At 40.8% G+C, this 14,416-nt stretch overlaps 1 protein-coding gene across 1 annotated transcript in view; it reads right to left on the bottom strand.

The window, feature by feature from the left end:
- ptprga (protein tyrosine phosphatase receptor type Ga) overlaps positions 1-14,416 on the bottom strand; it is a 613,968-nt gene that overhangs the window by 156,078 nt on the left and 443,474 nt on the right. The window contains exon 6 of the mRNA XM_050039320.1: positions 556-622. Coding sequence (XP_049895277.1) covers positions 556-622 — 67 coding nt within the window. The remainder of the gene's footprint in view (positions 1-555; positions 623-14,416) is intronic.

The following is a 14,416-nucleotide window of genomic DNA, read 5'->3' as shown; positions in this document are numbered from 1 at the left end:
TATGAAGTGTGTCTGTTACGCTAGAAGAGTCAGAGTTTGGGACGGAGTCTTTTACCCCCTGGAGTGTTACCAGAGTTTTTGGAGTGCTCAAATAAACTGGCCTTTTCCTCGAACGCTCCTCTGGTCTCCTGCTCGTGAGGGATTCATTACAATATCGTAACATGGTTTAGATTTCTAAATAAACATTCACCTCCTCGCTAGATAGACCTACTCCTGAAAAACTTGTGCGCAAGGCTTTTTGTCATTTACCCGACGGGAGGGGTGAGCGAGTGAGTCCTGCAATCTAGAATTTGACCACTGATGTAACTGTTTTCAACCCATTTTACAAACTGGCCCTTGAAGTGCCATCGTTATTCCAGTATGATGATCATGGACCAGGACTGAATTTAACAAACTGATTTATGTTTGGGCTGGAGAAACCAAAACAATGAGCTAGAAGAGCCTAAAATCTTGATAAATAAATCGTGATAATAATAAGACTAATGTTTTGCATTCAGAAAACCATAACTTCTACAATCCCGGCTTTCTTATGAATCAACTGGGACTGCCACTCACCATGATGGACCACACCCTTCAGGCCGTGGATTATGGGGTCGACAGCAGGATTGTCCTTCCCTCCCACCTGAGGAACACAAAGACATACAGCGATCATCACATGGCATTATTTTTCATATAAAACATCACAGCACACATTCAAGGTTAGGGACATAAAATTGTTTTGTGTATTTATGTAATGCTAATGTGTGAATGTATGTGGGTGCACACACTGCTTATATAATCTGTAATATGTAAATCCCACATGATACATTCTTGTTGATTTTTTGTTGTTAAAATGAATCATTTCATTTCATGGTAAGGTTAATGACTGTATCATTTAACTTTATTTATTTTTTATCTTTGTGTTTGTTATATTTCATCCTCTGCTGCTGCAGTGATTCAATTCCCTGCAGGCATGAAGTGTCCATTAATCTAAGCTTACATGATGCACACGTATACAAGTGTCTGCAAATATGACCGTTTAACTGAAATGACACATGAAAGGATAAATACTTGTGGTTAAAAAAGCTTGTTTGGTGACTCATGTTTAGTTATAACAATGCCATACATGTGTGCTAAATCAGGGGATAGAAAAAGGCAATAAAAGTCACAAAGGTGGAGGGGAAAAAGTCAAAAAGCTCAAAGAAAAGGGCGGTAAAACACGTTCAGTTTAATAATGAGGACCAAGCAGCAGCAATCAGCAAGCTCTTGAAGGCGCTCTTAATCTGAACTCAAAGAGTGTGTTATGTCATAGTAACACATGCGTTTTCATTGCCTTCATTGTTGTCATGGAGCCAGGAAATCATTAAAGCATAAAAAAAAACACACAAGTGCCTTCAAAAACGCCATATATGACCACTCAAAAATGATTCATATGAGATGCATATGGTTAAAGGCGCAGTCAGAGCATATCTATGATTCAGAGTGTGTGGCAGGATAGACTGCACACAGCTCTCAACTAGCCGCACCGGTAGCTGAAGCTAATGGTGCTAACTCACTAAATGTTAACAACGGAAACAGTGCAGACAGGGCTAACGTTGTTCCTTGGGGGGAAACCGAGGGTGGGTGCTACAATTCTGTGACAACGACGTCCCAGTATCAGCAGTCAGTGTCTGGCATCAGCTAGCCAGCGGGACAGGGACTCACGTGCGCTAAAATTCAAGCCTGGACGGCACAGCTCAACAGAAAAGCTCACATTACAACACACATAGAGGGAGCATGGCTTCATTCTCTGCTAAGGACACCAGTACTCTACTATATCTTTACACAGAAAAAAGTGGTTTGCTGCTTTATTAATGCTCTGAATGTCTCATACAAATTCCTTTAAGTGTCTGCTAAAATGCACAGAAAAGCAACCTGTTTTGTTGAATAGGTATGAGCACGTGTCACTCTGATTCAAGTTGCACGACGTGATCTGTAGAAAAAAATCTTTTAGACTACAAAAAGTGGATTTGTTTCATGGACACACATGCACATTTTTACTTGACAAAATGTGGTGTTTAAATGCATGTATAACATTTGGTATGGTTAGGTAATGGGCACTAAAACCACTTGGTTATGGTTAGGAAACACTCATATTTTTGCCTAAAACATCCACATTTTGAGGCTGGGAAAGCGAGGACGGGTCAGTGAAAACAAACACCAAGGTTCAGTGGCTCAAACAGCACTGAGAAATGCCAAGCTGTACCGCATAAAACACTCAGGCCTTGTAAAAACACCCAAGTTTGGTGCCACAAACAGAAATGTTATAAGGGGTTACCAAATAATAACCCCTGTTATTGTTTGTTGGTCTCGAACACTGGTCTGCAGCTTGGCAGCTGACTCACCTGGGTGTCTTGCAGGCTGCTGTTCTCACACACTGTTTGTTTCCCTACAAAAATTGATGCACCAGAATTCCGACATATCGTATTTAACCATGAGCCAGTAATTTGTGTGTAACCCACGTATTTGAGATTTGCAGTGATGTGACCAATGAGCTGATAGGAGTAAAAAGAAAGGGAAGCAGTCCATAAAGGTGGCAAGTTGGGTTGGTGGATGGGACACCAAAAAATTGGACTTTCCCTAAGAGACCAGTGTTCTCAACTGTGTAAACTTTGACTAAACTTTGACTGAATTTTGAGTCATATTTAAGGTACATCCTCACCATTTCTCTTTTTCTAAACCTAATCTCCGTAACTTTATGTTAAGTACGTGACACCATTTGTGTGGCACTAATTTGTAGAACATCACATGAACCACAAAACAATGACAAAATCAGCTCATATACTACGGCACTTTAGAAATGTTGAAATGATATGTATGAAACATACAAATGTAATATTTCTGTGGTTTGCAGAAATGAATGCAATAGAGTCCTAAATATTTGGATGTCCCACAATTTCCTCCAGCTTAACATTGACAAAACAGAAATCCTTGTAATTGGCGCTAAGCCTCTGCAGCAGAAAATATGTTCCCATTTAGCCTCTTTCTCACTGAAAAGCACAACACAGGTCAAAAATCAGGGTGTCGTTGTTGATTCAGGCCTAACGTTAAGAGCCATGTCGAAAATTTCACAAATAATTGCTCTCTATTTTTTAGAAGAATATATCCAGAGGAACAGGCCTCTTGTTTCAGGCAGAGGCAGAAAAACATACATGCATTTATTTCCTCTTGGTTGGACTATTGCAGTGCTCCCCTCACTAGTCTACCTAAGAGGACTGTGGGCACACAGCTAATCCAAAATGCTGCTTCCAGAATCCTTACTAGAAAGAAACAAACTGGATCACATCACACCTGTTCTCAGATCTGTATATTGGCTCCTCATTAGTTCCAGAATTGATTATGCATTTTTACTCCTTGTCTATAAAACCCAAGCAGCCTTGCTTGCCTTTACTTCTCTGACCTACTTTTCATTATGAACCAATGAATCAGGACTCTTAGGTCCACTGGCCCAGGCCTTCTGCTTGTTCTGAAGGGTCAAAGTGTATCAGATTGTTCTAGTTGTTTGTTTATGCACATGTTTGTTTTGCGTGTGTCTAGTTATATGTTGTAGGATACAAACACATGTTTTTATGTGATACACAATGAAGGATGAATCTCCCCTGGAATTAAATGCACTATATAAAACTAGAATTATAGCCTCACACTTGTATACCTCTGTGAACCAGTCAAGTTGCAGTTACCCAGAGTCATATGTAACCAATACTTTGAATAGGCTATGGATATTGCTTAAAAAAACCTACATATTCTAAACATAATCTCAAGGTGGGCACCCAAGATTAGTTCCATCAATTCAGTATCTGATCAAATGTCTCCCCTTCTGTTCCTGAGTTATAACATTGAGTAATGACCAGAAAAGTGTTTTTGCAGAACATTATGATGTCACAGTGAAGTTGACCTTTGACCTTTTGGATATAAAATGTCATCACTCCATCGTTTTATTCTATTAAACATACATGTGAATTTTGCAATAATTAAAAATGGGTCAATGACGAGATGAAAACAGATCTTGATAGACAAAATCCATGTTTCATTTTCGTTGATGAGACGAAAATGTTAGTGATGGACTCACACCACTCACACTGGAGCAGCTTCAGCCATTGGTGTGAGTTGTGAGCTTTAATTCAGCAGTAAATAAGCAGCTATGTGTGTGTGAGTGTTAATTGGATTTGTGGAGTTTGTTAGTTGCAGCGGTGGCCGTTTGCAGTTAGCTCCGGTCGTTAGGTGCTGAATGGCAGCAGAGCAAACAGCCATTGGCTGCCTGTCTTTACAGCCGATGCCCACAGGATTTCACTCAGAGCCGGACTGTCTCAAGAAGGTTTTTGGGTTGACTGCTTTTTCTTTGATTAAGTTATTTTTCTGCTTCTTAACAGTGAGATGGATAAGTCACAGTTTACAATAAACCTAGGTACACATCCTAGTCGTCTCAGATTACTTATTTGTGGTGTCAATGTTTTTGGGAGCATAAATAGAGAGATGTCGAGCTTTTCAAATGATGACCAGCAAGTGTGTGCTTGTAAATCAGCCCTTAAATCTGTCAAAAACTGCTGGAAAAAATGACAGTTTGTAAGTGTGTATAAATTATTTGTAGTTGTAGAAAAAATGAATAAATTACAACATTAAACAAGTTTTTTTACAACCTGTCACCTTGATTCTAATTTCTGATACATGAATTAACGTCACAAGATTAGTTTAAAGATAAAAAAACAAACAAAAAACAAAACAAAAACAAACATAAAACTAACTAAAATGTTACGGCTTTTTGTTGACTAAATCATTTTGAATTTTGGTTGACAAAAACTCAACCAAAACTATCAAGGATAAAAATGATTAAAATATGACTAAAACTAATTGGCATTTTTGTCTCAAGACAAAGACTAAATCTACAATAGCTGTCAAAATTAACATCGGGTCACAGTGACCTCGACCCTTGACCTTTGACCACCAATTTTTATCAGTTCCTCCTTGAGTCCACATGGACATTTATGCCAAATTTGAAGACATTCCCTCAGAAGCTGCATACACCTATGACCACAATTACACCAAAAATCCTTATTATCACCATAATAAAATATTGTTGTACACACTTTAAATGACAAACATACTTCATCAAAATGCAGCATATCTTACACCAGTTACAAAATGTCCAGAGCACTCCATGTTTCTCGTTAGTCATCGATGTAGAGGTGTTATGTCTTAAACAGTGAGAAACAGCTTGGTTGTGTATAATCCAAACTAACCCAAACTACTGCAAAGCCACTGCCAGCATCCATATCCAACATGTTGCATGAACAAATGAGAGACTGCCAAGATTGCTGTCACATCTCCCTTCCTTCCCTAGACTCTTCTCAACCGCTCCTCTCCTGGATTTCAAAGCACAAACTTGTTGGCTACCTGGATTTAATTGATTGTGGAAGCAGCTACATCCTCTCCCAAATTCTAACTGTCCCCGCTGCTCATCTCCAACTTCTGTTTGGCCGTTTGCCCAGGAGAACTGCACTGCTTCTTTTACTGGGTAACGGCTCTTCTTGGACAAGAGCAACATATGTTAACCTAATGTATTATCTCTTTCACAGCAGCTTTAATTTAATCTCCTGTTGGTGGCTTTTTGAAGGTGCTGCCCATTTACTCGTGGTGACTTTGCAGTTCATACATGAGGATATCAGCCTCTTCTTGGGCGGAGGTTTTGTAAGCCTGCTCCAGATTATTCTTGACATCACCAAGAAGTGTGTTGTGGCTGCTTTTAAATGTACTACTGGCCTGATTATACTAAACAAAAGCACAGGGCTGGACTCAGCACATTCAGCACCCTATGCAAGAGTCAAGCCAATGTTCGATTTTTTGAATGTCAAAACGAGCACTTGCTAAAAGTGAAATGATCACAGTGGTTTTGGCTATGTGCAATCGTCCTGCATGGTAGATTCCTCCAGACCCACACAAGCTGGAGGCTCTGGATGCAAAACAGATGAGTCTCCATTTGTAAGAAATGGCACTATACACACAGGTATAAATGGTAAATGCCTTGTTCTATCATTTAATCTGTATCTGGATACCTTACCCGAATGATCTGATCACTGGCCTTTGTCATTTGCACATAATCCAATAAGGGTTTTTGTTTTCTTAAATCTGCCAACAATGTGATTGAATGCAAAAGTGTAAATTAGGTCATCAGAACTGGCAGGCTTGTAAACAAACATGTTGTACCTCTAGCAACAGGCATCCAGTGACTTTCTGAATCATTTGAACGTTATGTGATAAGTTGTCAGATACATTGGAGAAGCTCACTAGTGCTAGTTAGCTAACCAATGGCAAAGTTACCCTAATAGTTTAGGTTATAGCAGGCCCCTGCAAGTTTTGGCTTTTCTTATTTTTCCTTTGCAGTTAAAGGGCTCCTCTCCACCTCCAGGTGCAGTCTGTCCATCTCTTGGTATCCTGATTGCAATGTTAAGTGCAAATATTAATACAAGGTGGAAATGGAGGTCTTTGTCAGAGGCTGACTGACTGTGACACTGAAGAGCGTTTTGACGCACTGACTCCAAAAAACTTCTGGCCCTAGGAGACTGTACGGCAAATGAGGACTGCATTCCAGGTGGTCCTCCATTGGAAAAGAATTCTCTCTCATGATCTCCCCCTTATGGACAACATGGGTTTGTGCAGCTGATACAGACGGTAAAACACTGAACAAGAAAGTAACCTGAGGGAAGTAGAAAAAGTTTAACTGTGGCAATGTTAGACACAGTTTCTAACTTACCCCCACCCACACAAACACACACACACACGCACATTGTGTAATCATTTCAAATAGCATAAGAAGTTAATAACTGGAACTGCAATAAAGAGCTTGTTTTTGGTACAAGGCGAGACAGAAAGTGGGTGAGGAAAAAAGTGTGTGTGTACAGGAAAGAAGATTAAGAGAAATAAAGGCGGCCATGGAGACACAGAGAGAAAATGACATACAGAGAGACAGTGAGGAGGAGAGAAAGAAAGGAGGACAGAGGGAATTAGCGTTTCATTATTAATGTTTGTCTCTGAAAGCCCACAGGCTCGTCCCCTGAGATCCTCAGCCACCGGGCCTCACATCACAATGTCCTACTCTCTCTCTCTCTCTCTCTCTCTCTCTCTCTCTCTCTATCTACCCCTTTATCCCTCTTCAAATCCTGCGTCTCTCGCTCTTTCTCTTCAGTCCTCCCCACAGCTCCATCTCTCTCCTCTCCAGGGACAGGCCACTGCAGTGACAAATCAGGAAAAAAAGAAACTGTGGTACAATGTGACATGTCCTCATATTTTTCTCCTCCGCCACTTTTCTCTCTCTCATCGCCTGTCCCTTCCTCCCACTGTCATCCATCCAAGATCCCTCACTATGTATTCTCTTTCTCTTGACTTCCTTCACCTCCTTCTGTGTCTTACAGAGAGTCATCTTTCCCCCCCCTTGCCTTTGGCAGCACTAGCTGCTGATAAATCAATGGCGTAATTGATGTAATGGTTGGACTTCTTTCAAAGAAGACACATTGGAGTGCAGAGTTACTAATTACATCAATGACCAATTCGTCAGTAGGAGGTGGAAGACAGGGAGAAAGGCGGACAAGAAACTCTGGCATTATTTTGCTGTTCTTTACTTGTTAGTTTTAGAACTGGCAAAAGGGGACCTGGCCTTCATGTCTTTATCAGATCTAGGCAAAAGGATAATATGGACCTCTGATTATTGTCAGAGCAAGATTACAAGAAGGACACTGGTCTTCTTGTCATTCTAGACTAAAGGGTTCTGTCATTTCTTGCCATTCTTAAGGCTAATTTATACTCCCTTCATGTATTAAAATAGATACATTTATTTCAAACATAAACATCACTGCCCTCATACTTCCACGCGTCCTTTACGATGGCATAGATACAGCCAATAGATGGCACCAGAGGGTGGAATCAAAACTTTCACACAACAAAAACTAAGGCCACAGTGGAGGAGATCGTAATGTTGTACCTTTAAATGGAGGCAGAATTGTAGATGGTGGAGGTCTGTACAACCATTTAAATACATCCTGACACGAAGACGGGATCAGTCATTTAACTATGTGTTACTATGCATCATTATATATTACCAATGTGTTTCGTTCTGCTATTAATTAAATTTCTTTGTCGTTTCCTATGGTCATATCTCTATTGAAATATGTGACACTTCCTTCCTCAATGATCTCCGATAGTACTGCTCTGTTTTGTTCCTTTCCGAAAGCTTTCCGGAAACACACAAATACGGATGAGTACAAACATCCATGTAACATCTGACATCTAACATCTATTGTATCTAACGTTGAGCATAAATGAGCCATTAGACCTATTCTACAGGAAACCGGGCCTTCTGTTCATTGTTTGATCTGGAGATTGGGTCACCGATCATTGCTGGGGTTCGCAGTTATTCTTAGAATTACACTATGCTGAAAGTTTCTGAATCTGAAACATAAATGTAAAGTTATGTGTCAAGCAGTAAAGTCAGTTCACTTCAGTTCAATACAGTGATGTCTAGGTAAAAACACAGCTGTTTTTCATGGCAACATCCTAGCAGGAAAAGCAGCTCTGTAAATAAAATGTCTCTGTAACAAAAGACAGCAGCCTTTTGTGGCACTGTTCTGACAAGAAAGGCAATGATGGCTCTGTAAAAAACAAGAAAGGATGGCAAAGGAGATACCCACACACCAATGTAACTGGGCTAGAAAGCCACAAAGAGGTCCACAGGCTGAAATGAATGCAAAACTAGCCTATTTATTTAAGACATATGTACACAAACAATGCTTAGAATGCAAAAAATTGATAAAAAAGTGAGTAACAACCGCGGCAAAAATTTCTGTCTTTGACTATGATCAGTGCTTTTAAAAAGGAATGAAATATTTGCTGCTGTTTTTACTCACTCTATCATTTTTTTTGCACTTTGATCACTTTTTTGTGCACAGATGTCTTAAATAAATTTACTGTTTTTGCGTTGATCTCAGCCCGTGGACCTGTTTGTGGCTTTCTATTCCAGTTATATTGGTGTGCAGGTATCTTCTCTGCTGTCCTTTCTTGTTTGTCTATTGTACCGACACACCCAAGACAAACTCTTTTGTTGCCCCATGTAGGCACAGTTTCACAGCAGCCCTAAGACTCTGTAAGAAACAAATGGCACTATCCCGGGTCCACGTCATTGGTCCGACAGCCCATTGGTCCGACATCCCGTTGTTCCGATATGTGATTATACTAGGCTATACTGTTTTTGTGTACCATACAGGTTCAGCAAACACAACAGAAGTAGGCTACTGGTCGAGATACAATTGTCATAGTGAGAAGAGAGTGAAACACCATAACCTCCTGTTATTAACTCTGGGGTCCAGGTTGTGTGGGGAGCTCTCCGCGGTGCTGAACGGCTCCCAGTGGGCGTATTTCTGCCTTGATGGTGCGCTGCGACTGGCTCTGGGTCAGCTGGGAAAGGCTTGAGGCGGAGCAGGCTCACGGCTTATGTGTTTGCCACTTTCTTTTTCATTTTAACCCACACCATGATCTTTTCCTGACCCTAACCAAGTGGGTTTTGTGCCTAAACCTAACCAGACCTTAACCACAGGGCATCATGATGATTTCGGAATGGACTTCGGAACAATGAGTTTAATATGGTCGGAACAATGGGCTGTCGGACCAATGGGCTGTCGGACCAATGGGCAGTTCCCACTATCCCGGCATAAACGCAGTGGCGGATGGCTAGAGAACAGTTAAAAAGCTAAAAGCCAGATGGTGGTCTGCAGAAGTCCAGAGCTTGGCAGGCATCTTGCCTAGGAGTCACGCCATCCACTGTCCCCTACACTAAATCACTTTGGAATTATTGATATGATATGATATGATATGATATGATATGATATGATATGATATGATATGATATGTATGAAATGTACAAAAGTAATGTATTCAAGGTTTGCAGAACCTAACAATGCCAACATTTTATTCTGGTGACTGAGCTGAGTCATTAATACAGTGAGTTTAGACTACTCAGTAGTTGAAGACTAAGTGAAATTGAGCCCTCTGTCATTGCTGGAGTAGATTGAAAGAAGATGAGTTCAGGCCTATTCTTAGATCTAGGATAACGGGGGCTGTGCCATGTGGTGATTGTTAGAATTAGACTTAAGACTAACACCAATATCTTGTGTAACATCACCAAGTCAACCACTAAATCATATCGCACTCCCATTAAACAGGATGTGTGTTCACATGAGCAACTTTCATCTGTGACTCTGATAAGCAAGTTGATGACTCGATTATTATGTGAGAAAGAATTGTTCCTTTGAAAGTTGTTGGTTTTGATAGTTCTACAGATGAAAAGTATATGCAGCTTGACAGAAAATGTAATGTGATGCATTAAATCTGAATGGGATGTAAAACAGTCACGGCTGTTTCTGTCAGTGCATTCACTTTTCATAATGTGCGCCCTGGAGACATCAGGGTTTTGAACCACTTCTCAAGATATGTGTTTCTACAGACACACTATAATGAAACAATGTTGCATTTTGTCTTATTCGACTGGGTTTGTTGGTGTAATCATACCCACACCACACCATTTAACCCAGTTGGTGCTCATAGTTTTAGCTACAGTCCATTGCCTCTTAACACCACTTTCTCCTCTGATTTTCAAGCACATAGGGTTGGACGTCACTACAGGTCATTAAAAACAACCTTTGTTTCTCGCTTAAAGCATGATAAAGTTGCAGACATGGTCATAATTATGATATAGTGCCCTTTCTGTCAAGCATGGCAAAATGATCAGAATATGATCAAAATATAAAGGGATCTTTTTGTTTGGTGAGATGGAGGAGAGCGATGACAGTGGCTGTCGATTCGTCAGTCTGAGCAATGGTGTGTAATAAGTAGGGCAGCGGTCATGCAGGGAAGAGGCGGCCAAGACAAAGCACACTGGGACATTAGCTTTCATCACCTCATCACAGTGAAGAACAAATACTTCATCGATTGAAACATCAGTAATGATGAAAATTCCTGACAAATTGCTTAAAAAAAAGACTGATGGCAAATGACATGTAATGAATTCTGTTTCGCTGCATAACTGCTGAGGCTAATGTTTCCTCAAGTGGTGTGCACTGTGCTGAATTGGAAGCAGCTCAGTGGTGGTTTAGCAGTGTCGGCATATACTGCCTAATTACCGTCATTGGGGGGTATTGGATTTTGAGCAGAATGAAGTGGTACGAGGTCTCCTATCTTCAAACCAAAGTTTTCATCAAGCTGTTCTTACTCCTGCTGAGCACCTCCACTTTGACACTACTACCTTTAATGTGAGGAAAAGCCCCCCCGGAATGGAAAACCAATTCAAATGAACCTCAAGGTTGTCTGGGAATGAATAGATCCAGGAGTGAATGTACTGAGAATGTCTTCATACTATCCATCTTTTTTTATATACATATATATATATGGGTTTCTGTTATGCTTATGAGAGTTTTTCAATGGGTCATAAGTATCCACCTGAAAAAGAACCCTTCAGCTCTGTAACTTACAAAAAAGGTGGAGTTAATTTGAAGTGATGCACCAATTTTGCAAATATGACACTGTTAACAACCTCTGCTCACATACACAATACAGTACGATACAACTGTGCATTTACAAAGAACCATAGGGAAATCTAAGGTATGTGTTAACAAAAAAAACCCCAACATCCGCTACTAATTTTAGCCACTTTGCCGGTACGATGCAATGATGGGGCGCTAGAAAATACCATCAGTCTCTGACCAAGCAGTACTTGAACATCGTTCCAAATTAGTCTGCACGGAGTTTGAAAGAGAGACTGAATAAATAAGAGATATAAAAAATTAGTAACCACCGTGACATTTTGACTGTCCACCAATTGTCTGCTACAGAGTCATGTACGCAGCTCTGGCCTAGTCTATTGCCTTCTTTTATATCCACCTCAGGAATGGCCCAGGGGCATTGGTGGCAGATAATTTGAGACCTATTGGCGAAGCAACATCATTTCCCATAGCCAGGTCTCACCAGGCTATGAACACAGTCCTGTGGGTTACAAGGTGGGGTACCAGTACGTCGCCAAATATGCTCGATCAGACTGGGATCTTGGGAATTTAGAGGCCAGGTGGATACCTTGAGCTCTTTGTCAGGTTCCTCGGTTCATTCTTGAGCAGTTTTTGCAGTGGGGCATGGTACATTGTCCTCCTGGGTGGGGGCACTGCTATCTGGGAGTGGCATCACCATGAAAGGGGGTACTTGGTCTGCAATCGTGTTTGGGTGGTATGTGTCAACAGGCATCAGCATGAATGCCAGGACACGATGTTTCCCAATAGAGCATTGCAAGATGATCAATGTTCTCCTCACCAGTCAGTGGTTTTAATGTTTGACTGATTGGTGGAGGGTTTTTGGGGGGCACTTGCCGAAGTGACTGATGCTGTTGCTCTTTTTGAGAGGACAGTCTCTGTTAAACAAAATGAGAAATCCCCACCCACTCTCACTTTTTGGGTGCAACATATTAAAAGCCCAAAGTCTGCACTGTTGTCCCCAGTTGTACAATTCATTGTATCCTACATTCTTTATGATCATGTGTGTCTTGTGACTCCTGCATGGATAGTGTTGTGAACAATAGAATTGCTTAAGAAAATCACTGCTTCACATGTACCATCACCTTTTTCATGATATCAATCAATGCCATGTGGAATTAGGCTGTTTTGAAATGTGCCTTCAGATTTATTTTCCTCCTTCCTACTCCTTGTCCTTGTCTAAATAAGCTCTTTTGTCAGTAAGCAGCAGAGTGTGTATGACTCACAATGTGGAGTTTAAGTCAAGTCCAAGAAAGCTTTTTCTTTATTCTCTTTGTTCTGTGCCTTACTTCTTCTCCCTCATCTGCCTCTCTCTCTCTTCTCTGTAATATTAAATGAGGTACAGATGCCCCAAAATCATGTGAGATGAGACTCAGTGGGATTTTCATGTTAACTTAAGGAACAAAAAGTAAAAAGTAGAGTGGATGCTCCATGTGATTTGCATCCCAGCTGGGCCTCTATAAAAAAAAGTGGAGGCATGCAGCGCTGTAAATAAGCAAATAAAAGGGCAATGATAGCTGTTTACAACGGCCATCTATTTCAATCAGAGGCTGCGGTGCAATGCAATGCTGGGTCATAAAAGCGCGATTTCCAAGCTCAGCCTACATGATGGGCCCAATTTGTCCTGTAACACGAGCGTGATGATTTAATTAATACATGACACAGGAGCAACAATGTAGTTGCTGCAGAAACACACTGATGGAAGGGGAGGGAGAAGATTACATATGAATGGAGGCACAGTCGAGAGGAACAGAAAACAAGACAGCCCTGACCATGTTGACACAGAATAAAGATGGAATGATAATTTGATTTAAACAATTATATGAAAAAGGCAAGACCCATGCAAGCAGAATTAAATGACTTCCTCCCAAAATTTAAGGCATACTGCTTTGTTCAAACTATTAACAGTTGTAAAAGAGCTGTTTTTTGACTTTGGTTGGACTTCATCACACTGTACAGTATGAGGGTTTCTATTCTTATGTTCACTGAGGGTTTTTCTATTAGTGAAAGCAGACCAGCTTCAACAAGTGTGATCAAGTGTCCCATTGAACATGGCAATGCTTTATGCCTTTTTAATGCTCACACATGTAGTATATGGACACTATCATTTTCATCAGTGAACCCAATCTATGATTCTTCTGATTACATGAAGCAAATAACATATATTGATTTTTTTTATCATATCTTAAAATGTGCTCTTTTTTTTGTTTCTCAGCTGATTACAATTGAAACAGGGGGTTCTATCACCACTGTTCTTATAAACGTTAGTGATCTGACCAAACCATCAGCCGCATGAGTAAATACATGTAGAGAGAGTGGGGCACAACCTTACACATTTTAGCTAAACGTTATCAAAACTGTTTGAGATATTTTTTTGTTTAATTCTAACAACATGTTAAAGTTAAAGTTAAAGTTCCACTGATTGTCACACACCTGAGTGTGTGAAATTTGTTCTCCACATTTGACCCATCCCCTGAGGGAGCGGTGAGCAGCAGCGGTGCCGCACTCGGGAATCATATGGTGATCTAACCCCCCAATTCCAACCCCTGATGCTGAGTGCCAAGCAGGGAGGCAATGGGTCCCATTTTTATAGTCTTTGGTATGACCCGGCCAGGGATCGAACCCACGACCTCCCAGTCTCAGGGCGAACACTCTACCGCTAGGCCACTGAGCTAAAAATGAACAGCTTTCTAGAACCGTGGAATATGCAGGTCACTCTTTGGCAGTATTGTGGTCAACTGGCCAGAAGCACGAAAGGACTGAGCCTGTGTAACCACTTAAAAAGTCCATGTTACAATTTACCCTACGTTAGGAGGTTGTCTGTGCTCCCCTAGACGTGT

The sequence above is a fragment of the Epinephelus moara genome, chromosome 24, assembly GCF_006386435.1.
Source record: "Epinephelus moara isolate mb chromosome 24, YSFRI_EMoa_1.0, whole genome shotgun sequence".
Lineage (NCBI taxonomy): Eukaryota > Metazoa > Chordata > Actinopteri > Perciformes > Serranidae > Epinephelus > Epinephelus moara.
Note: the sequence above shows the minus strand (reverse complement) of the source record. Positions and strands in the feature narration are given on the sequence as shown.